Here is a 25,672-nt window from a genome sequence, read left to right on the forward strand (position 1 = left end):
GGGGCGGGGGGGTGCGGCGGGGGCCGCGGGAGCCGCGGGAAAGCGAGTGCACGAGGGCTGCGAGGGCCAGAAGGGCCGCGAGGGCGCGAGGTGATTGAAGCTCCGGCTCCAGGGCCATAGGAGCGGGACATGGAGGAAAATCGAACCCAAGTGGAAGTGATTGACTCCAACGATGTCTAAGTGCACCGCCTATGTCACTTACTTTGAAACTTGTCACGTTTATTTAATTTTATTAATAACATGTTTTTTGTAAAGAAAATGGAATAGCACATTCATGGCTGTGGGAATTTGGAGGGGCTTTCATTATCATTATCATCAGTATTATATAACACAAAGGGGAAAAAATTGCCAAGCACCACGAGGGAAAATTTTCACGTTAAGCCAGTCATTGCTGACAATGAGGAATTTAATTAATAGGACTCTGAAATCTGGCTTCAATAAAAGAAGTGACAGAAAAATTATAATGCAGTCCCTAGGCAGCCAGGCAGGATGCTCAGACCCGCGAGCCCGCGTACCTGTGAGCACGTCCCTGCACCGCGCGCCACACACCCGCTGCCTCCCCGTGTGCGGCTCTGCCTCCTTGAGCAAGCTCACGACCTCCATGTAATTGGCGGTGGCAGCCCCATACCTGGCAGCAGTGAGGGCAATGGCAAGGTTCATCCGTGCGTCGTTGTGTTGTCCTGCAGCGGGGGAAAGCAGCAGAGGAGGGACAGGAGTCACCTCGAGCCACACTCTGGTGGTACAGAAATGTGTCACAACAGATATGTCACGTCGGTCCCTGTCACCCGGAATATACGTGATGGCTGGGCAGCTCTACGGGGCATGCTTTAAAGATACGTGGTCATTCCGGGTCAGGCATTTACCTGCCACTTCACAGAGTGTACTTTGTGTACTGCAAAAAGGGGGGAAAAATATATATACACACACACACACATATATGTGTATACACACACACATATCCCTTTCCTACAAGGGCTCACGTCAATTATCTGAAAGTTAAGAAATAAGTAATTATTCTCACAGTTTGGGAACATATGTATATGTCAGACTTTTCCTAATACCGACAACCCGTATGCACGAAAGTGAAGCAACTCAAAACCTCAGAATATCTGACACCCCAACTGGTGTTGATTAACAATTTTGATGAGTATGTGCTCTATCTAATATTCAAAATCAAGAGCTTAATCTTCCATAGACGATCTCTCAGTATTCTATAAAAGGATTTCTCTTGGTTTGACTTTTGATCAGAGCTTCTTAAAATGTAACACTTTTTTTTAATCACACATAAAAGGTAAGAAATTAAAGCAGGGCAAAATTTAATTACAGAACAATTCCTACCTGTATTGTTAAAGATTTATTGCTGAAAAATCCTAGTTAAAGAAAACTAAGGGGGAGGTGAAGGGGGGGGAAGATGATTAATCACTTTAAAATACTGGCATCACTAGAGACGTTTCCTATTTATTATTGCCAGTGGAGTGCACGCTGACCAGGAGAATTACTCTACTTTGCGGGGGCCAGGTTCTCTGTGCCCTGAATAATTAATTACCCGGGGCTAGATGTATTGAATCAGGGTTCAAATTCCCACACACTGGGATCCGTTCCATCAAGATAATACCGATAAAGGGATGAATTTGTAATGGATATTGTTGTTGATTTATGTTGCCAGCATACCAAACACTTAGTATAAATGGTTTATGTAAAGTTTCTTCCTTGTGATTCCGTCTGTGCAGGGCCAGAAGCCAGAAGCCCTGCACAGGTAATCTGTTCCAGCTAAAAGGGCAGAGTTATAAAGAGAGAATCAATGACCGAAAATTCTGTCCACCCCGCCCCAGCGAAACATCTTATTCTAAAGCTGCCACACTAATACGATCAGCCAAGAACCTAACCCCCTACATTAAATCCTCTATCAGTGAAGAACATACATTGAACCTCAACATGCAGAACAAGGGGTTATTTTATCCAGAAACTAAGAATGGAAGTCGGGGGAGAAAGGAAAGCAAACAGCAGGAGTAGCTGAACGAAAGTGGAAAGAAAGACTGGCAGCAGTTGGATCAGTTTCAACTCAGCAAGACCCTGAAGTCACCATTAAAATCGTCAGTAGATACATTTAAAGTTAAGTCTGAGAAACCAACTTCTATTAACGGAGGGCTCATTTAACATTGGAATATGAGCCACCACGTTAGGTGCATGCAAACGAACCAAAGAAACTAAGTAAGGATTCCATGACAGATCTTTTCTCTAAACTACAGAGATTACACATCTGAACTAAAGAGTGGCCATCCCATCAGATCCTTCTATGGACATGACATACGGGTAGTACAAGCCATCCACCAAGTCACAGTTGTGCGGTAGGAAAAATCCACACCCCGTCAGGTGTGCCTTGATTTACACACAGGACAGATTTCTGGAAAGCCACGTGTAAACTATTTTAAAACCTATATGAAGTCACCGTTCAAAGGAACCAGGCAGGAATCCTATTTGTTAACCGACAGATTACTTTACCTATGATACAGTCATCTAGTAATAAAACTCTAAGCTTTGAAAATATAAAACCGCTCTCTTAGTGCCTTTTCAAAATATACAATCTCATTGGAGCAGCACTGGTTTAGTGCATCAAGCTCTGTTGCTTCTTCTATACTAAGAAACGCCCCCCTAACTAACTTCCAAATCCCAATACTTTTTAAGGTAAACAAGATCAACCTCAGTTAAAAGTGTGACACGGAAAGCAACTGCTCTGGTCCTTATTTTCCATGCCCGCCCTGCTACTCAGCAGCCCCGCCTTGACTCGAATCAGCCTGTCACTTACATATGAATGGAGGCCTTCATGGTATGATCCTCACCTGTCACAATCCTTCCGCTCCCATTATTCTTACTATCCAAGAGCATCAGATTTTTGCAACTCCCTCAACATTCCTGCCATTTCACACCTTCTTGCCTTTGTACACACCAATTCTTCTGGCTGAAGTATTATTCTGGAAGCTCTGGATAACTCCTATCCACCTCTCAGGATCTGGTTTAAATATCTCCCCTTAAAGTCTTGCCTTACCTGAGTCTCTCCAAGGCAAAGTTGTTCATCCCTTCTTCTGAGTCTATATTCTAGCTCATGTATGCCTTTTTTATTGGCTTTATAATATTATATTCACTCACGTATCCCTCAACTTAAAAAAATAATGAGCCTTGATTATAACTCACGCACTGCACACTGCGACAAATGCAGGGAACACACTGGTGAGAGAGATACAGAATGATCTCTGTTCTGGAACTCACTCACCTGCCAGTGGAATCGCTGTATGATTTCCCACCTCCTCATCCCAGCCATAGGAAGCCAGGAAGCCTTTCTTGCTCATCTTTTTTTTTTTTCCCTTGTCAGTATCAAGCACAGACAGGTATCGAGTAAGTGTTAAGTTTAACCAAAATCCACTCAGTGAGTGAAATACATAGGTTCATTTATAGTCTCATAGGTTTATATGAATTTTACATAAATTTATACATTTTTATAGTTTTTATAGATCTATAGTCTTACCTCTAACTGCGGGATGTTTTTTCTGTTAAAGAGATTTCAGTTGGTGGCAAGAAATTGAGGGAAGCAGAAAAACCCCAGAAATGTGGAAAATCTGACCTTAAACCTAAGCCTGTCCTTATATTTGAGTAAGTGGGGCAGGAGGAGAAATGGTTACAAATGATTCCCTCAAGACTCATCCTACCTATGTCCCCGTGCTCCGCAGTGGAGTGCAAACACGGTTATTGTAAGGTCTTAAAAACTGAAGAGTAAGCAATTTGACTTTCCTCTGGGCCCAGGAAAGTCCCCTTCTTTGCAGACATTCAGCTTAATTCATTTATCTCCTCAGATTCCTGGTAGACCTCCTCCCCTACCCGCACTAAATTCACCCTTTACCCTGAGATACCCAGATGCTCTCAGTGTATGCCTCCTGGGAGAGATGGTAAATTTTCACTATTCGTAACTAAATTCCCCTCCAACCCCCTTTACTGACATTTTGAAAGGTATCTATATGCCTCCTGTAATTTTATGTCTGGAGAAAAAAGTTTTTGACAACACTGCATGTCATTGGAATGTGATACAATAATCTCAACTCCCCCACCCAATTGATCTGCTTATTAAGTTTGGATTTTCCAATCCGCTTCCTGAGAGCCAGGCAACATGATACTACTCACTGATCAGTGAATAGCATAGCTTTACATTGGCACTTACACAAGGCCCCAGACGGGGATGGTGAAAATCTGTTTCCTACTCTATTCTCCTTTTGCACTTGAAATCTCACATATGTGCATATACCGAAGTTGCAACTCGTATGAGAGGAAGCTCATAAGAGGTGGAACTGTAACTGTTTTCCCTTGTTTAGAAAAACACAATATTAAATCAACCTACCAAAAAGAATGAAGGTCAGTGGTGGTAGGGGAGGATTTTGTCTTAGTTCTCAATGCCCCTGGCACATAGGATCGTGAGAGGTACTTTAAGTGAAAAATATTTTAGAATGTAACCGTCTAAAAGATAGGCCTCAGATGTAAATATTTTGGAGACAGAGCAGTATTGCTCTCCTGAGAGAGTTGCAAAGTTTGGCAACTAGGTTAACATGCAAAATAGCTGGAAAAAGAAATATAATCCTTGAACGTGGAAAGAACGTGAAGAACGAGTAAATACGAAAAGACCCTAGGGAACAAATTACCTGGCATCTTCCTGGTCTTTCAGATCTAACATCGTACAATGCCCTGAAACCCTACATACAATCTTCTTTTCATACAGCGTACTTGAAATGTCGAAAATATACCCTCCTATCTCCCTATGCCTGACCTGGGTCTCCTGCAATCACATGACTCCTGCTGGGTGGAGGGGTGCCTGAAAGAAAGAACACTTCCCTAAAGCTCTAATCCCATTCCTAACAAAATCCACAGGGCATGCTTCATTGTCTCAGACTGACAGTGTCACAATGACCTCTTGGGCAGCTTCTCCTTAGCAGTCTGGCAAAGATAATTCAAAGGCTAACCTACTCAACTCGAGCTGATTTCATAATCATTATGCTTAAAATTTCCCTTTCTGATCGGAAGAGTGCAAGAGAAGCAGAACAGAAAAGGTGTGTGTGTGTGTGTGTGTGTGTACAAGGGTCTTACAAAATCTAGTTTAAGTTCATATGATGAATACAATTGAATGCGAAAACTCAAAATGAGAACAGACTTTTCACAGTAAATTGGACAAGTGTTTTCCAAAAGTGAATTATTTATAAAAGTGCTGATTTGTGTGGAGAGTGGCAGGGATCAGGGAGCCTCATGAAGCGGTGTAGGGAGGACACAGCTTACTAGATAATGGAAGAAGGGCTCTGGGCCTGGAACGACGGGGCCCCCTGAATGGGGTACCCCTCTAGGCTTCAGGGTCCCATACAAGGAGAAGAGCTGGGTGGCACAATGCATGTAATGGCGAATCCTCAGTAGCTACCCATCCCTTTCAAGATTCCATTTCTACCTATTCTTCATTTCTGGTTTCTCACTTTGGCTCAGCTGAAGTGAATGAGCCTTAACACAAACCAAGACAGATGCTTTATAAAGTAAAGCATAAAAATAAAATCAGAAATCATGTTCTTCCATTCGTTCTAGAATTCTACTGAAATCTTGATTTGATTGGCTTTTATGGTTATATGCAGTATATCGCAAAAGAGGTCTAATTGTTCATACCTCCCTGTAGCCATGCCCTTTGCCATGAATCTTCAGTGTCCTCTCCTGCTCTGACTCTGGACTCAGCCAGGTAAAACTGTTTTGGTTAATGGACTATTAGTAGATGTGATTTTTAAAAGGACGCTCTGCCAATGCCACGGAAAGGACATACCCGGGCTGGCCTCCTGGTACCAGGAGGGCGATGAGAGGCATGTGGCAAGTTGCCCCAGTCATCCCAGCCAAGACCATTCTGCATCAGCTGACAGTCAACACCTCCAAACACGAGTGCAAGTTCGGGGAAACCAGAAGAATCCCTGAACTGAGCCCAGACAAGAATACAAGAACTACCTAGATGACCACTCCAATGCCATGAGTGATAACTTCTAATTGTTTTTATGCTCCTGGGGTTCTGATTGTTATGTGGAATTTTAGCAATAGATAAATCACACAGGTAATGTAGCCAATTTTCTAATGAAGTTAGTCCTGACTTAAAATAGATTCTGCCTTCAAAACTGCCTTCTAAGATGACGATCTAGAAGACAATTCATTTTCCTATAGAAATGGTGTAAAATAAATGGTAGTGAGATGATTAGTCTGTGCCACACAGGTATTTCAAGCACAGGGTATAAGGAATGTAAATAAGGAAATAATTCTGAAGCCCCAATGCCCAAAACTCCCTCACACTAAATCTCCAGGCTGACCACAGTGCCATCTTCAAATAAAACTCTGCTTCATAGGTCTGACTTCTGCTCATGTTGTCTTTACTCCATGAAATATCCTATCCTACCTGGTATACTATTCAACTTCTCATCTTTCCTTCATGAAACCATCCCTGACTCCTCTCAGACACAATGGTCTTCTCCCTCCTGTGCTTCCATGATACTCTGAATATACTGAGTATACCACAAACTGTTTTCTAAATACTTGCATTCAACACTTGCTTATTTATTGAGCAAATCTGTACTAGATGTTTTAATGTGTCCAAAATTGTGCTAGAAACCAGGTTTACAACAGACATCTAAAGAGACATCGTTCCAGGTCTAGGAAACCTTGATTCTAGTAATATGTTCCTAAAAGGACAGAAGGGCATCTTAGCCAATTTTGCTTTTTCCATTTGCTACCTGGTAGGTATGCAAAAACTTGTTGAATGAATAAGTGAGTAAATGTACATGATCATGAAACATAATCACAGGTGAGAGATTGCTCAAAATAAGGGAAATATGCTCAAGGATGAGAGATTCTAGGCTCAGTTGCCAACCACTCGACTCTACCCTCATTATAGGTGTGGTCTCCACTGAACCAGGGAACTACTGTCTAACTAGCTACCCAGCACACAATGGAAACAGGATGTCTTCTATCACACATTCTTTGGTGAAAACCCAAGCAAAAGAAGGGCAGTGATAAAGTTAAGCAACCAAGGGTTTGATATATGGTTAGGATGGCAGGTGGCAGATCTCTTTTAACAAATACTGAATACATACCGTGAGCCGGGCATGATGCTAAGTGTAGTGGCCTACACTGAGTAGAGAGACTGCTACCCGAGTCTTTGCCCTATGGAACCACACTCTAATGAGAAGACAGATAAAATCAACTGAAATCAACTAATAAAACAATTAGAAATTGCAATAACAGCAATGGACAGAAAAATCAGGGGCAGGGAGAGGAATTCCCTGGGGCGGGGGTTATATTTTAGATAGGGCAGTTAGGAAAGGCAGCCCAGATTAGCAAGAAGTAGAGAAAATGCGGAGAAGGCAATTAAGCCCTAACAGCAAGACCACCAACTATAAACTTTAATCACTGCTAATTTGCAATTATATCCAAAGCTTATATGAAGCATAAACTACCAGAAATGCAACATGGCATTAGCACAGCCCCATTTCATTAAATAGGGCCTGTAAAGTGATTTCTTTTCATTCGCACTTTCAAGCGTTCACCTGTATTTTATACACACACACATCAGGGATTAAATTTAAAACTCTTCCTGGTTTGATGTATATTTCTGCAGAAAATGTCTTCTAGTATAGACCGGAGAAACTCAAAAGAAAAGCATCATATTCAAAGTTTATGAATTGGAATAATTTGCTGTCACTTACCCATACTACCGTTCTCGGGAAGGGACACCTGTTAGCACTGAGCATGTAATCATTTTTATTATTAAATACAAAGGTACAATTAAATACAGGCACAGGATGTGACCTGCATCATAATTCCACCCAGCCTTTCTCTTCACAATATCCTTTTCATTATTGTGGGCCTTTTGTTCCTTCCTGTTTCTTTTGTCTCACCCTAAGTTCTTGAACGAGCTATTTACAATCTGAATAATTAGCAATCAGCGTGGATCTGTGGTCTTTGGCCCCCTGTAAACGAAACATTGTGAGGCACCTTAACGTGACATATTTAAGCGCGGAAAGTTTCTATACCCTCAGGACTTTTCTTTCTCGAGAAAAGTTTTAAATGAATCTAATGAAGAGTAAGTTTTCTCCTTTTCAGACACTTCGGGGTCTAGCTAGAGCTGCACAGAAATAAAACCACATTTCAACCGTGACCGGAACGCTCTGGCTCTCACTAGCCCTATCTGCACCCACGCTGCCCCTCTGTCTACAGCGAGGACCGCTCCCTCCCGCACCTCCCGGGGGGCAACCCAGTCTCAAGGTGGCCACAGGCCCAATGTCGCTGTTTGTACTTCTAAGGGAGAAAAAGAGAAAAGAAGTAATGAGACAAAAATTAGTTGAAATGAAGTTGTCAAGTCAGTTGGCAAGACACTGTAGAGACCCTTTCGAGACCACCGTCCGGGTCCCAACGCCACCGGGAACGTTCCTTGGCTGTCTCCGACGTGCACGGAGGCCTCGATAAGCTCTTAGATCTTGCAGCTTTGAGGGTGAGGCCCTTCGGTTACTGAGCAGGGTGGTCTGGGCGGGTGGCAGCTAAGACCAAGAGAGGGGTCCTGAGGACGTGTGGGAGTTGCTGCTCTTCCCAATACCGCATAAACGGCTCCTGGGTGCCAGGCCTGCTGCTTGGTGTCCCTGCGGCAGCAGAACTGCCCCCGAGGGCCCGGCCTCCCAGGACTCGGAGATTCAAGAGCGCATCTACAGGCGAACGTGCAAAGATCACAAGTTCCAGAAAGGCTCTTCAATCCTCCCCGCACCGCCTTCCTCTTTCCCTCTGTGGGTTTCACATCTTCTCTCTGCCCTGGGTTATGGGAGGAGTCGCAAGGCCTGTCCCTGCCACGGAGAAAGCTCCGGCCGCCCCCCTGCTCCCTCCTCCGCACACGGGCCGGGTGGGCCTGACGGGCGAGCAGGTGCTGTGAGCAGGCTGCGAGGCCTAGTCGTCCCAGGGCACTTGGCTCCGGAAACACTGACTCTTATCATCAAACGTTAAAAAAAGTTACTGCAAAGTCAAGACCACTTTACAACTGAATTGAAAGACATGGCTGCTACTGAAAATACCTTAAAAATAAACAAACAAAAACTGTTTATCTTCGAGTTTTAGATGGTTTACTGCTCATCAAGGGGGCAAACTTTTCCAGAAATGACACAGCTGCCAATCTCTCATCTCGGCCCTTACAATAAGATACAAGACTCAACCATGCAGCAGATAAAGGTTCTCCAAAGGCTGCTTGCTGTTAGAATTCCCCAGCTGGCCCTCAGTACGCGGTTCCGTGTATTTTTCATGTCCCTCACACTCAGTTGCCCCTGGGGCAAGCCCCCCTAGCCCCCCCTAGCGGGGACTATCGCTGGCTCTTTTCCCCTTTTCTCTCTCTTCACATTCATTTTCTCTTAAAAATGGGATGTTTCTGCCAGGTTTTCCAAAGGAGATTAATGCCTGCCATGAATCGAGAAAAGTCCAAAGGGCCAAGGTGTAAGTCCACAAGCAACCACTCCCTGGGGGTGTCCCTGTGTCACGGCCGGCTGGGTGTCCCCGTGTCCACCCACGGCCTCTAAGCCCTGCATGGGTCACTGGACGGCCAAGGCTAGCCCCTCACCAGGGACGAGGACAGTCACTGGGACACAGGCCTCTGATGCGGCCTCTAAGCCCCGCACGGGTCACAGGGTGGCCAAGGCTAGCCCCACACCAGGATGAGGACAGTCACCGGGACACGGGCCTCTGACATGGCGCAGATCCGAGACGACTTCAGCCTGGAGAGGGTGACCCCGAAAGCGGGGCGGGGATCCCCCTGAAGGTAGAGGCAGGCAGCAGCGGCACCGAGGTCTGCCGGGCGCCACGACGGGAGGCGACACGCAGCCACCGGCACTCAGTCCTCCCGGCGCGGAGGGCGCCCAGGGCTCCGGACGCCTTGAACCACCCTGGCTCCCTTGGTTTTCGAGCTGTGTCTTCAGCTTTCCCGGCATTTCTGCCGGTTGCTTGACGTCCGCCTAGAAAGTTCTTTCCAGCATAACTCAGCCAGATTTATTGATCTTTTGCCTGCGCCTGAAGATCTGGGCGAGTCCTGATGCTGCCTCAGTTTCCTCGTCACTTGAGCCACAGGGTGGAGGAACTGTGTCATGTCGCAAGTTCCTGCTGGCGCTGCTGGTTTTATACACGGTGATCATTAGATTTCAGGTAAACGAACTGAAAGCTTGAGAATCAGATTCTGAAACAAAGGAGAAGCAGCCCTTTCATGAGAATGGGATCCAGCCCCGGGGAAAGAACTGGCCAGGGAGTCGGTCCCTTGCGCACGCGGCCACCTCCAGTGCCCTCTCCCCATCTGCGTGTGAGTTCATGCCCACGACTTTACAAACCCGCTGGAAGGGCTCGGGCTGCCCCAAGGGCGACTCTGAGTGTGATCGACATAATAAATACACGGACCGAGCCGAGGGCCAGCTGGGGAATTCTAACGGCAAGCAGCCTTTTGAGAACCTTTATCTGCTGCATGGTTGAGTCTTGTATCTTATCAGATTTCTCTCTCTAATCACAGGAAGATTCCACACCTTATCAAATTGTTATCAAATCAGTCTGACCAGAGCCGGATGTCCTGATTGTCCAAGAAGAATTGTACTGTCACATTAACATGAAAAGCCGGCTGACTCCTGGTGCGAGGAGAGCGTGCGCTGGCCTGGAGACTCGAGGCCTGAGGTCAGGACCTCCGTGCCACAGATCGATTGGATTCTGCACATGGTCCCCTCGCCCCTCAGAACCTGTTGTTTCATCTACAAGACAGGGTTAACACCAAATTCTGTGCCGATCTCGAACAACTGCAAGGATCCGATTAATCCCTATGTGGAGGCCTTTGTAAACTGGGAAGCTGCATAAGAATGAAGCTATTATTGTTAACAAACATTTCCTTCTACTAAATTTACCTTCCCTTTCCTTTTGTTTGAGATGTCTATTATTCATTATCAAAATCATAAAGATTCCTCAGTTATCAGAATATCTGAGTGATCCAGATTTAATGTTTATTGAAAAACACTGAATCAAACTGAAGCTTGAAACTTAAAAAAAAAAAAAAAAGGAAAACAAATAAGAATTTAATTCGTTTTACCTATATAAACAAAACCTTCAGACTCACTTGGCAAATACAAATTTAACAGATATTGTTTCAAACTACAGTAAGAATATCCAATCACTTCTACTTGCGTTTGATATTTACTAATTCTGATCTGAGTTTGGATAATCAAATAAGTTTGCCCTACTGGAACTTCTTTTCTTCAACAGCAATTATGACTCATCTCATCTACAGGGATGTTTGGTTTCTCACAGGAATCAATAAATGAAGAGCAAGGACTTAGCTCTTTCCACTCCGACTATCAACACCACCAATTTATCTCCAGCAAGCACAATGGTAGTTGGCATGTAGGAAGGTGCTAAATTGTTTGTTATCTAAAATAATCAATTTAGGGCTCAGTCAGTTAGGCATCTGACTCTTGTTTTCAGTTCAGGTCATGATCTCATGGTTGTGAAATGGAGCTTCATTTCTGGCTCCGGGCTCAGCAGGGCGTCTGCTTGAGAGTCTCTCCCTCTCCCTCCCACTTAGGCTCATTCTCTTTCTCTCTCTCTCTCAAATAAATAAAAAAATAAATAAATGCTTAAAAATAAAATAAAACAATTTATAATTCAATAGTCTGTGAGTCTGGCTAGTGACCATCAGTGGTAGCAAAGGCTGACTGACCACTCTGAGAGAAATGAAAAAAATTCTCTGAACCCTTACAGCCACAATCACATGCTGAGGCAGAAAACTGAGGTACAAAGCTGTGAGATCGGCTTGATGGAGCCCTTCCCTACCTCCTACCAGCTACTAGAATACTGGATAGATCCCAGAAAAAAAGGCAAAGTTTACGCACAATGCAGTTATCAATGTTGCACACACAAACATCAAATACTGCGCCAGATGCTCTAGCCATATTTTTAAAGCCAACAGATTTGTTCCTCTGGAAAGTTAAACACAAAAGAGGAAAAATAAACTAACCATAGTAAGAAAAGAGATAATCTACTTTGAGAAAGTAGCTTGAGTTGTAAGTCGCCAATGACTCACTATGACTATCCACACTTTGTAAAAGGCTAGAAAAATAACTTTCGATAAGCATTCCATTATCTCATTTGAAAATTCACATTTCTAAGTTTAAAAAAATACATCTCCTGACACACACATGCCCCAGAGTTTTGTTTCATTCTGTCCTTCAAGTATACTTCAACGTCCAGCTAGCCAAACTGCTCTCCCCATATAGAATTCAAATACAGATATAAGGATGATCTTGAAAACTGTCTTTAATCAGGTTGGCCATAATAATGGTTATATATTGTTTTAAGAATAAATAAATAAATAAATAAATAAATAAATAAATAAATAATGCTCATGACCTTGTAAGGTAAATATATGTTAAGATGTTCTAGATATGGGGATGATGCACTCTTCTCTAAAGGCCCTAAGATCTTTACTGATGTACTCAACTCTGCCACTGACAATACTAAACAAATGAGTATGGATGCTGAAATTTAAATTTCATATAATTTTATGCCACGAAATCTAACCACCGAAAAATGTAAAAATCATTCTCAGCATACAAAATAAGAGGTAGGTATTTGACTTCTGCTCTCTCATTCTCTGGAATGAGAGATAGACAGAGACAGAGACAGTGACAGAGAAGGGAAAAGGAAAGAAATTGATTAAAATTACCCATGAGCTGCCAATTGTTATAGCTGGAGACACTACATATGGGTTCAAAATCCTATTCTACTTTTATAGATCTTTGCAGATTTTGATAATAAATAGTTAAAATTTTGTAACTCAATGAGAGCCCTTTACAATGTATACATATATCAAATCATTACATTTTCCACATCAAATTTCTTACAATTTTGTTACTCATACCTCAATAAAGCTGGAAAAAAATTTACATTTTTAAAATAGAGGAAGAAAGGATAGAAGGAAGGGAGGGAGAGGGACGACTGGGTGGCTCAGTGGTTGAGCACCTGCCTTCAGCCCAGGGCGTGATCCTGGAGTCCTGGGATCAAGTCTCACATCGGGCTCCTCTCAGGGAGCCTGCTTCTCCCTCTGCCTGTGTCTCTGCCTCTTTCTCTGTTACTCTCATGAATAAATAAATAAAATCTTTAAAAAGGTGGGGGAGGGAAGTTGGTTTAGTTTTGCTGCTGTCACCACCACCACCATTACATGCTGATGGAGGCTCCCAACGACAACTATATAGTTAATTTGGTTCAGGTGAAATTGCCTTTACCCCGTCATATGTTCTCAGCATTTCCATACCAGGTTATTCATAACTTCCCCTTGAAGGGGGAAAAAAAAGTATATAGATCTAATCAATGCCCCCGTACTTGAAAAGATATTTCCAATATTCTATACACTTTCATTCAAATCTGCTCTAAATATGTAAGAAAATGAGAAAATGAAATGATTCAATAAATAGGCTACAGACTCATTTCTGATAAACAACTGCATAAATTAAAATGAAACAGTATCACAAAAATAGTTCTTTCACCAAAGAGATCTCAATAAATGTCAAAAAATTGTCCCCTTGTCTCTGAAATGCTACAGAATGGTAACATATAGCAAGATCCAAGAGAAAATAAAACCAACCAACAAAAACTAACCACACCCTCACACTTCTAATGATTTCATATAATATAAAAAATAGTAATGTTAAATTTAGATATACAATGCCACATCAAATTGAAAATATATTTATTAGTTTTACTTCTATCTTTTTTTGAATTTTTTATTTAAATTCAATTTGCCAACATATAGTATAACACCCAGTATAGTTTTACTTACAACTTTTAAATACAAGACTGAGACATACCAAGACTATTACTAATGTTTCTACTTTTGTTTTAAAATGAAAAATAAAGAGTCAAATACCATGCTTCAGTGAGTCGGGTTTCTTGCCCTTATTCCCAGCAATTTTCAAAGTCTTCCTGGAAATGCTAGGGAGTGGTTATTGTCAAAGAAGGATCCTTTTACTTTCTATCTGAGACACCCAAGGTATCCTCACCCACTTCTAATTACTGACAACCTACAACTCGCTGGCTCAGCCTTAAGCACCCCCTGAGTCAATCCTGAGTCAATCCTGATCGTACTTGGCAACATGTAAGGAGTCTCATCCCTCCAAAATTAGAATCTGCCTACAAACCCGTAGACAAGGGAATCCCTGGTGTTTCCCAGGCTGCAGTGTCTCCTGCCATATACACCAAGCATAAGAGCCCTGCCCAATATCTTGTTCTGCACTCTTGGGTTCCTACTTGGATTAGAACTCTGCTCTCATCTCAACTTGCTTGGCTGGAGCTCTGACATTTTGCCCATCTGTCCCCTCAAGGACTAGCCTCTATCTCTCGATTTCAAGGAGATGCCTAGTGTCCTCCATAGTCCACCTCCCCATACACACGCCCCACTTCTCCTAAAGAATTCCCCAAGATGTTGTCATGCACTGACTCCACAGATCATCACTCCCCTGAGAATACTTTACTGCTCAGTCAGCCTCCTGTGCATTGATAGGGACTGAGATGAGGAGTGCTAAGACGGCAGCCACTCCCTTTGGGAGACTGCTCACAGCCAGGCCAGATTGTTCCTGGTTCACTTCTCCTACCAACCCGCCTCGGGAGGGCCCTGCCCTTCAAAGCCACTGAAGGCTGTCCACGTTGTAAGGATGAGAAACATTTCAGCAGACATAGCCCAGGTTTAGTACTGCCACATAGACAGCTATCTATAAAAGCAGATTCTGTGAATTTCTTAGCACTATAGAAAATAAGAAAAAAAAAAAAAAAGCCACCCATCTACCCTTTGTCAATATCCCAGTCCAGGATACAAATTCAAAGTCAATTTTATTTTATGAGTTTTTAATTCATCTGTTCACAAAAATTTAAACATCAAAAATGTTGAATCCTAATTAAAAGTTTAAGAATCAAAGACCCAAACAGACTATAACAGTCTATTCACCTTAAGGAGAGGGCAAAATTACAATATATCACTCCATTAAAATACAACTTGAAATACAACATATTAGTCTTCACCTTAACACACGTCTCGAACTTCTGAGGAACGCTACACAAAGACGCTTTTGTAAAACCACCTCACAGCACTCTGATGTGACCGTATGTTCGTTAAAAGGAAGTATTACTACTTATATACATAAGGTACATAATGAATTCAGTATGTGTCTAGAGTTGGCTAATGCCATTAAAGCACATGCCAACAGCACAGACTATAAATCAAAATGCGATTTGTCAAATAAGATCTTAATACGACTCAGGTTAGAAATAAATAAGTAAACCACTAACATTTTGATATGGGATTAGTGCAGAGAGCTAAACCCAAACTGAGACCAGGTTGCAATTGACATCCCTTTGTTCTATCTATAGCTTTGGCTATTCTTCTCTCTCTTCCACCTGGATAAGTACAGAATTAGCATGCACCAGGCATTCTTCACTCCCGGAGGGTTTCTATCTCTAACGCCATTTTAAAGACTGATATTCTTTCCAAAATGTTGACATAAACCAGTTGGACAGTTACAGATTTTTCACAGCCCACATTACTCAAGTTTTAAAAGATCTAGATTATTCTTAAAACAGAATTTGGAAAACATTTGACATTAGTTCATGAATTCACTTTCAAATCGGGGAAGATTTAACAAAAGACCAAAAAGGGCATGCGTATAAATAAGAAAGCCAAGCCACAAAAACAACTATCAAAAAAAAAAAAAAAAGAAAGAAAAGAAAAGAAAAGAAAAGAAGAAGAAGACGACGACGACGACGACGACGACGACGACGACCATGGTAGTGATGCTGGAGTTGTTCGGGAAGTACGAGGGGAAGGAGAAAGATACCGTTGCCATGGGCGGAGCCCTCTCCTCCCCGCGTCCAGGCTCCCAGCCGGGGTTCCTCTCTTTCACGACCGCACAATCTCATCCCAGACTCTCCCACTGACCACTCCACTCTGGGCCCTAGATCTTGAATTCCCAGCTTCTTTCACGCACCACGTGGCCCCTGCCAACAGAGCCCAACACGAAGCCCCTGGGGGGCATGCGCGGCTGCCCGGGGAAGCTCCTCTGTCCGGGACTGCCCGTGTCCGTGCTCCTCCAGGCCTGTGGCCCATGTTCCCTTCCGCATCCTCTCCCGGGCCCCACCTGGTTGTGCTGCACGCTCTTCAGGTTCAGTTCTGAAAGCAAACGATTACTTAAGGAAGCTTTTCGAGGTGCCGCCCGCCCCCAACCATAGGTATGTGCCTCCCCCAGAACTTCTCCATCCTCCAACAGTCAAGGACCTTTCCAAGGAAAGGGAACACTTTGTGTAATTCTCATATCTCTAATCTGTATCGTGCTGATATATGATATACTGGATAGAGACATAAATGAAATTGCTAGCCCTATTTAAAAAAAAAAGAAAACACTAAGAATACTAACCTGTCTAGAAAGATAGAAATCTTAATAAGGAATCACATTATTTCCACTTGCTGTGCAAAGGATTGCTTCTGATACAGTCATTCAAAACATCCCAAGACTACAATGTTAAGGCCAAACTGAAGGAAGAGTCGAGTACAGAATTAAAGAAAAGAAAACCTTAGAAAGCATTCACGCCGATTTTTAGTCTACAAGGCCCGGCAGGAATACAGCGAGGGCCGAGGCCTCTAGTAGGCGCACTTCACCTCCGAATGACACACATCGACATTCACCCAACTTCTTCCCAAGGATCATACCTCAGGAAGTTCAGCAGTGTTTACGTGGAACCCATGTTTTCATATTCTGAGGCTTTTCATTAACTTCTAGAGGGCAGATGCATCAAAACCAAGTAGAAGTCAAAAGATCCAGACCTGAGGCCCTATTGACAGAATCAGATTCTTGAATGGATGAAAAGCCTGGGTGGTGAGCTGTCAGCTGGGCAAAGCAGCCCTGTAATTCGGAAGCAGCAGCTGCAGCAGCAGACACAGGAGATGCAAATTCAATTGCTACTTTCACATCATTCTCCAACATTCCTTCAGAAGCTCTCACAGCTCAGGATTTGATGGAGGAAAATAAGACCGCTTTATTTCTCTTTAATAGATTAACTGAATGTACACACAGAGATCATCATGATCAGTCTACGTGCTCCGTGGTGCTGTAGTAACACGAAATTTTCTGGAGGACTGTTTTGATCTGGCCACAAAGAAAAATGAAAGCAAAGGGAGTGGTCACAAACCTACTGCCCAGGAGAGAAGCAGTCCATGCTCAGTGCCTGCTGCACCCTTCAGCCCTTGGAGACCTCCCTTCTTGTGGAGGCCAAGGAGGAGCGATTTGAAAGTCTGGAGGCAACCTCAGGCCAGAGCCCTTCTAGCACATACCAACACCCACCCCACACCAAGGGCTACAGCTCTCCCCTAGTGAGTCAGGAAGACCTTTATGGCAACTTCTTTTCATATGGGACTCATTCTAGACAAAATATAATTTCTGTACCAACTGCAGGTGGTAGAGATGGAGATTAGGGATTATTTTTTCCCACAAGCTCTCTACTGCTCCACAGCCTTCTGCGTTCCTGACACTTGGTTGTGCTCGGAATTTCCGTGACTTGTTCTGTGACTTGGTTTCGTCTGGTTTCTGAGCAACGTTGCCCTCCAGTCTCTGCTGTTGTAGCCAGCAGAATCATTTTCATAAAAGAGCTAACACAATCTAGTTCTTCTGCAGTCTTAAAAATTTCAAGTCCAGTATCTGTGAAAAATGGTTAAAATGCCAAAATTCAAAGTGAATTAAAAGGGGGAAGAGTCTGAGACTTGTAGCTCAAAAAGTACAAATAACGAGGGAAAAGCACCTACTCCAACTCTGATAGACGGGGAACACTGGAGGCGATGAGGGAGTTGGGGGGGAAGTCAGTCATAGACCCCCCAGCACCCGAAGGCCCCCAGGAACACCTTGAGGCAGCCAAAAGCTTGCTCAACAATGATACTTCATAGCAGGAAGGGGAGGAATTTAGGTAAGTGATGTCTAAATTAAAATTTGGGGGGTGAATCCATTCTATTTCCATTTGGGGCTCTGTGAGGAGAAGAACCAAGGTTAGTTACATGAAGCAATAAATGTAGCAAATGAAAATAATTCAGCCTTAGCAAGTGAGGTATTTAATTGCATTTATATATTTATATATTTTAAATAGTACTCTAAATTGTATGTTTATTCTGTTTGTTGACTTTTTATGCTCAGCTTCTTTTAAATAGGGTCTTTAGCTACTTAAAAAAACAGATATGACTGAGGGAAGAAATGTTTTTCTCTCTTTATTCATAATTAAGGATCATGAAGATACAGGTCTCACTGAAAAGTGTGATGAGAAAAAGAAAAATACATGTAGAAGATGGAGGTAAAGGTAAAAATATTTTTTAATCTTGCTTTACATAATATATACTTCTTACAACTAGTGTGTACCGTTGTTTAGTTTTTAAAATGCTCTTTGAAGAGGCTACTATTGAAAAAGAGAATTTGGGTTAACTTTATTCCCTGAAGGAGGTGGCAATAGTGAATTTCTCCTGACTATCTATAGATTTGGTTTCAACAATAACATATTCACACCCTTTCTTTTATCAAAACAGATTTGAGGTAGCTCACAGTGCCTTTCACATGGAAAATTATCGAGAGAATGAAAGACAACCGGGTTGTCCTTCAGTCAAATTTTGTGTTTGGTGAAGGAAAATTAAACTGCATGTATCACCAAATGCGTTCATTATTGTATTTCACAGGTTAAAAAGTGGAAGGACTTAAAACTCTTGGAAAATATGAAGTTTCTGGTTTATTGAAAGGCTCTGAGTTACCCATCCCAAGTTAACTGAGAGTTATATATTAATCATCTCTAAAGACACATAAAGTATGAGTTATTTGATTTTGTTCTTAATCTGATAGCTGGTCATTTACTCATTGTGTTTTTTCCTCATTTTCTTCTCAAAGCCTTCTTCTGAATAGATAGTTAATTACATATTGGTCATACTTTTCCATCGAATGCAAGAACAGCTCTTTGGTTTTGGATAGTAAAGGAGCAGTGGTTATATACACTGCTTGAGAGGTCAGGTGTGTGTGTGCATGGGTGTGTGTGTGTACTTAATGTGCAGAGCTAAGTTTAAAAAGAAAAGTAGGTGCTGTGTGGTTCGTGTTTTCTGTGGGCAGATATAATGACCTAAGGAGTGTTTTACTAATATAAAGTGTGATCTGAGTAAGTATTAATAGTAATAATGAAACCCATTTGAAATTCACATTCTAATATAGTGTTCTATTTGGTCCCAGAGAATATAATCTACTAAGGTGTTAGTTTTATTTATAAAAACTATGTGCCATTAACTTTTTTTCAGTTTTCCTATATTATGTCACCAAGCTTGGCTGTAGAATTTTTAGCTGAAACTAAAGTGTGGGACTTTTTTATTGCAGAAATGTTTTTATTACTGCTATTTCTTGTGAGGCTAGACATCAGCTTGGCTTTCCACTACACCAAGAAAGCTGTTGCGTGTCGGGCACAGAACAACTCCAAAATGGATTTGACTGCTGTTTTTCTCTCTCTTTTATCCTAAACATTTATCTGGGAAAAAGTCTTGATCCCCTTGAAAGAATGCTGGACAACATGCTAGAGTGGGTGTATCAGTGGGCATCTAGGGGCTCCGCCAACAGATATGCGAGGCATTACGCTGTCATATAATCAAGGAGCAAGAAAATCAGTTCCTGAGGACCAATTGTTATAGCTTTTCATTTCCTATTTATTTCCCTCTATGCCAAGAGCAATTATTTGCTTCTGTCCTTCTTTCCAAGTGTAACCTATAGGACTGTATTTCTGAAGGATAATTACTTTGAGAAAAGTGCCCCGCATAGTGACTTTAAGCTTCAATATATAGCACACTGAATTACAGCTTACATTTCTTGAGCATGTGTTTTCCCAATGTCTCTGAAACAAAAGCAGAAAACTCTTCTAACTTTTAAATCTTTTTTTTTAATTTTTATTTATTTGTGATAGTCACAGAGAGAGAGAGAGAGAGAGAGAGAGAGGCAGAGACACAGGCAGAGGGAGAAGCAGGCTCCATGCACCGGGAACCCGACGTGGGATTCAATCCCGGGTCTCCAGGATCGCGCCCTGGGCCAAAGGCAGGCGCCAAACCGCTGCGCCACCCAGGGATCCCCTAACTTTTAAATCTTAACTCCAAACTACAATTAATTAGTTTCACATCCAAGTATTTTTAAGTCTACCATTAACATAAAGAAAATAAAAGTAAAATTTTACTGAGAAATCTATAATTTCATGTTTAGGATAAAACAGACCCATCTACTTAAAAGACTATAATTAAAATGAACATTTAGTCTGACCAAACAGATTGGCATTCAACACAAGCAGATGATATGAACGAGATTTTAACAAATTCAAACAAATAGAGCATATTTTACATAATGATAATGATAGCATTTGAGACAGCCTAATTTTAAGCTCTCCATGCAGATAAAACTAATGGATGTGCTATTGTTTTGTCATGTCCAAAGAAGGAAATAAGATTTCACTTTTCATTCACAAAAGAAAAACAATTTGAAAATATGGCTTACTGATGGCTAAGGCTGTACTGATGGCTATATTTTGATCTAAGAGCTAACATGTATAAAATTTAATTCCATGAAATGTGGGTCCTAGGTGCTTTTTAAATTCACCTTTTCACGGGCAGCCCCGGTGGTGCAGCAGTTTGGTGCCGCTTGCAGCCTGGGGTGTGATCCTGGAGTCCCAGGATCGAGTCCCACATCGGGCTCCCTGCATGGAGCCTGCTTCTCCCTCTGTCTGTGTCTCTGCCTCTCTCTCTCTGTGTCTATGAATAAATAAATAAAATCTTTAAATAAAATAAATTCACCTTTTCAAAACTTTGTGTTTCATTATACTACAATGGAATTAAATACCCACTACATAGGTGAAAAATGCAAGACACTATTCTTAGCTAAGAAATGGTAGAGGAGGCGCACCTGGGTGGATAAGTCAGTTAAGAAGTGTGTGCTTTGGGCTCAGGTCATGACCTCAGGGGCCTGAGATCAAGCCCTGAGCTTCCTGCTTAGTGGGGGATCTGCTTCTGCCTCTCCCATTGCCCCCCATTCCTGCTCGTGTTCTTTCCATCTCTTAAATAAATAAAACCTTATAAAAATGGTAAAGGGAGCAAATATACATACATATGCATGAAAGGAAATACTAAAATTCTTTTAAAAAGTAATCTTTAAAAAGGAGAGAATAGGGTAGAAGAAAAAGAAGAAAGTAAGCTTTATTTGAATAGTCCTTGTTTTTATTTTTTACTTTGAAACCCTGTATTTTTACATAATTATTAAACAAAAACACAGCTTGGGTTCCACACCGAGCTTAAACTCACAATCCTGAGATCAAGCCCTGAGCGGAGATCAAGAGTTGGATGCTGGGGCAACTGGGTGGCTCAGTAGTTGAGCATCTGCCAGGGCGTGATCCCAGGGTTATAGGATTGAGTCCTGCTTCAGGCTCCCTGCAGGGAGCCTGCTTCTCCCTCTGCCTGTGTCTCTGCCTCTCTTTCTGTGTCTCTCATGAAAAAAAAAAATCTTAAAAAAAAAAAAAGAGTAGGCTGCTTAACTGATTGAGCCACCCAGGTGCCCCAATCCTTACTAATTTAAAACAAAATTAAATTGATGTGTTGTACTCAGTAGACAGCATAATCACACTGACAGGAACTATGTCAAGTAGCTTTAGAAGACAGTAATTTGTCTCTACATCCCCATTGGCATGTATGCTACAAACAACAGCAGCAACAACAATAAAACTGCAATAACAAATAATCTTAAACTGGTTTCAGTAGTAATATTTTTGGAGGTATCACTGATGAGGTTAAATAAAAGCCATGTACTTCTGAATTTGAAGTAAAACTATGTCTAAGGATTCATGTTTTTCTTTTTCACATGAAAAATTTTTTTTAATTCCTTCTAATGAAAGGCCTAGAGATCGTGACTAATCAGTAACAATGAACATCCATAGCAAATAGATTATGGTCTCTAATTACCATGTCTCAAAGGAAGGAGACAAGGTTTATTGGAGAAATCTGTTTTCAGATCTTGGGCAGAAAAGCTTCCAGATGAGCCTGAAATATCTTGTCATAGCAGATGGCACAGAGTTGTCAAAGACTATTGGCAGCATCTTAAAAGGGCTCAGGAGCCAACTTGAGGAGGGGCCCACAGGACAGAGACAGGGCAATTTGGGCTGGAATCATTGCCTGACACATATCAAATATGTTTAAATCATGAGTTTAGTTGATAATTCAAAAATATCTCATCACATTTGGAGAATGCAAAAAAACTAAATTATTTTTGAAAACCAGTATAAATGGAAAGAATCAATCATTTTATCATGACATTTGGTACAGAATGTACCTCAAGGTAGGTAAAGAGGTAAGGCAGGGAAATTATAAATAATCCCACTAATAAATGAAGTTGGGAAGCAACTAGAAAAGTATCATTTTGTAATCCCCTAACCTCTAATGAAATTCTGTTACTGATCCAGGCAATAATTATAATGATTGATTAAAAAAAAAAAAAAAAGCAGTAGCAGAAAGACATGTAATGAAAATTCACACCTCTACTTACTAAGTATTTTTGACAAAACAGAGATGTCCCTCCTCTTACCAATAAATTACACTGCTATTTTTCTTACTTTTGTAAGGTCCTAGCCCTTAAAACTGGGCTGTCCCTGTGATTCACGTTAACAAGAGAATGTGGTGGAAGTGACACTGTGGTTTTCAAGGCTGGGTCTGAATAAGTCTTTCATTTGTGCCTTGGTCCCTTGGTATGTTCATTGTGGCCAGCCAGCCACCCCAGAAGAAGTCTCACTACCTCGTGAGAAAGTCCAAGCTAGCCACATGGAAAAGCCATGGTGAGACAGAGATGCTGGGCCAGCTCCCAGAGGTCCAATCCTCTCAGCCCACGGGCCAGACATGTAAGTAAGAAAGCTTTTTAGAGCTCTTGCCTCAGAACTGCAGGACAGTATATTAATATTTTAAGCCACTAAGTTGTTGTTTCTTATGCAACAAATGCCTGGAGTAAGCCAAACTACCACTTGTATAGGAAATACAGAGGTACCAGTAAACGAAGAAGGAAACAAAAGAAAGGATGGGAAACTTGTTAGTTATAAAGGGAATTTGTTGCCATACATGAACCTCAGTGAGGATTTTATTTGTTTTACGGGGGATTTTAAAATCAGGATCCAATTAAAGTTATAAGACTACAGGGGACACATGAACAGATAGATGATATTAAGACGTTATTTTTAAAACATTTTAGATGTGGCTGTATGTTGAAAAAAATCCTTAACAACAGATTTAAGAGATAGACACTTGTGGTTATAAAATAAGTCGTAGAGGTGACAATGCTGTACTTATAGCAATATGGTCAAGAATACTGTAATAATGTTGCATGTGACAGATGGTGATACCCTTACCCTGGTGAGTACTGAGTAAGGTACAGAATTGTCAAATCAATATGTTATATACCTGAAAGTAATATGAATTGTATATCAATTATACTTCAATAATATTTTTGAAAAGGATACAGATTAAAATATTCATTTATTAAATATTTGCTATCTAGAAGACAGGGGAGAGTATATAAAAATATAGATGAAGTTTAGCCATGAGTTTCTAAGTGCTCAAGCTGGAAGTACATTTTATCATTTTTATTACTTCCACATATGTTAAAACTTCCCCTTAATAAAAATGTGTATACTTTGTTGAACTACTGGGCTATTTATTGTGTGACATACTTAAAACCAAATGGTAGCTAAAAGAAGCCGTACTATTATCATATTATTATAATCTACATTTTGTAAAGTTCTTTTTCTTTAGCCCAAACAAAATAAAACAAACTTTCATATCCCCACATGTCCAAATACTGATCCAGATATTTGTCTATGATTCTCCCTTCCCCTGTGAAATAGGGAGGCATTATTATATCCCATTCCAGCACACACACTGAGTTGGGTCAAACAAAATCATTTATGAGAAAAAGAAGTTCCTGAAAACCATACTCTGCTACACAACTGTAAAACACTGTTGGTCATTGGGACCATGTGTTTGGCACAAAATCTGGCATATATATGCACTGAATTCTCTGAAAACCTGAAGTCTCAGAACTCTTGGTCTTTAATGCATCTGACTGTAACGCCAGGGACATTGTCTGAAAAATAGAAGAAGCCCCATAAATTATATATGTGTGTGTGTGTATGAACAAACTGTGAAGAGGGCACAGAGATTTTTGATACAATAGCTTTTACCTTTGACCCCGCATCATTTTCTTAAAAAGTTCAACTGAGGGACGCCTGGGTGGCTCAGCAAGCTTGCTTCTCCCTCTGCCTGTGTCTCTGCCTCTCTCTCTCTCTCTCTCTCTCTCTCTCTCTCAATCTCTCTCTCATGAATAAATAAAATCTTGAAGAAAAAAAAGTGAACTGAGATACACCTGAAACTAATGACATTATGTGTCAACTGTACTTCAATGTAAAAGACAGAAGATCAGCTGAGCCACAGAGTAAGACGCAGGTAGCTTACCGTGAACCCACCAGAACTATCTGTTCAAACACCTTATAAGCATACATATCCTACTATTGATGAGTTTCAGCACTGTTTTTAAGCTTGCATATAGAGTAGAATATGGATGACTACTACTACTCAGTATGCTACACCTGATCAAATCCACTTTTGTGTGCTTTTAATTATTTTAAAAACTAATTATAATGAGATGAAAGCTTGGTATTTAATATGTGCTGGTCAAGTGAGCAATAAACAATCGCAAACTTTCCTAGGGGCTATTTTGCTCTGTCTCATCATCAGGAAGCTAAAGCATATGTTAGATGTTAGCCTGGGTGGACACAAATGTGTCCTATTTATTTAAGGTTTCCTTTGAAGCCACAATTTATAACTTTTGTTTCTTAGGGGTACATGTCAAACTTCATTTAGCATTAGCTGGTATCCAGATACACTGACTACCAAAAAGGCACAAAAATATGCCTGCTGTATGAGCAATGATGTCAGCTTCACTTATCTAACTCACAGAAAACAAGAGGAAAAAAACAATGGAAAAGATGACAGCAGAAAATCAAGATAAAAATTATTCATTTAACTTATAAGTATAAACTACATATGCACAAGAATAAATATTAAATATGTTCTAGATCAACGTCTAAAAAGGTAGATATTTTCAGAGTAAGTTCTTTTAAAATGTTGTGCTTTTTAGCCCTTAAACATCAAAGATCATATTCTTGAGCATATCTATACGCACAAAATTTTCCTTTCTCCTAAGAATGTTTTGCCAATTTATTTCTGGAAGAAACTGCAAATTTTACATATGTAAAGAGACTTTGAGAGAACTGGTGTTTCATTCTGTGACACAAAAAGTAGAAATTTGGTGGACCATAAAACTGACCCAAATAAAAGATTAATATTTACATAATGTTTTATACTTATAAAGTTATGTTACATTTATTAAATCATTTAAATCTCAACATACACAGTGAGTGAGAGGTATTAAGGGCCTAAATTCATGGTTGTGTAATGTGGGGCTCAAAACTCAAGGTTTGTAAACCTAACTACGTCCAT

At 41.2% G+C, this 25,672-nt stretch overlaps 1 protein-coding gene across 5 annotated transcripts in view; it reads right to left on the reverse strand.

The window, feature by feature from the left end:
- The window catches only part of GPD2 (glycerol-3-phosphate dehydrogenase 2), a 140,666-nt gene that overhangs the window by 32,916 nt on the left and 82,078 nt on the right, over window positions 1-25,672 (reverse strand). For all 5 annotated transcript variants that reach the window (XM_072811166.1, XM_072811164.1, XM_072811165.1 and 2 more), the window contains one exon: window positions 516-680. In XM_072811166.1, the coding sequence (XP_072667267.1) occupies window positions 516-680 (165 nt within the window). The remainder of the gene's footprint in view (window positions 1-515; window positions 681-25,672) is intronic.

Source organism: Canis lupus, chromosome 34 (assembly GCF_048164855.1).
Source record: "Canis lupus baileyi chromosome 34, mCanLup2.hap1, whole genome shotgun sequence".
NCBI lineage: Eukaryota > Metazoa > Chordata > Mammalia > Carnivora > Canidae > Canis > Canis lupus.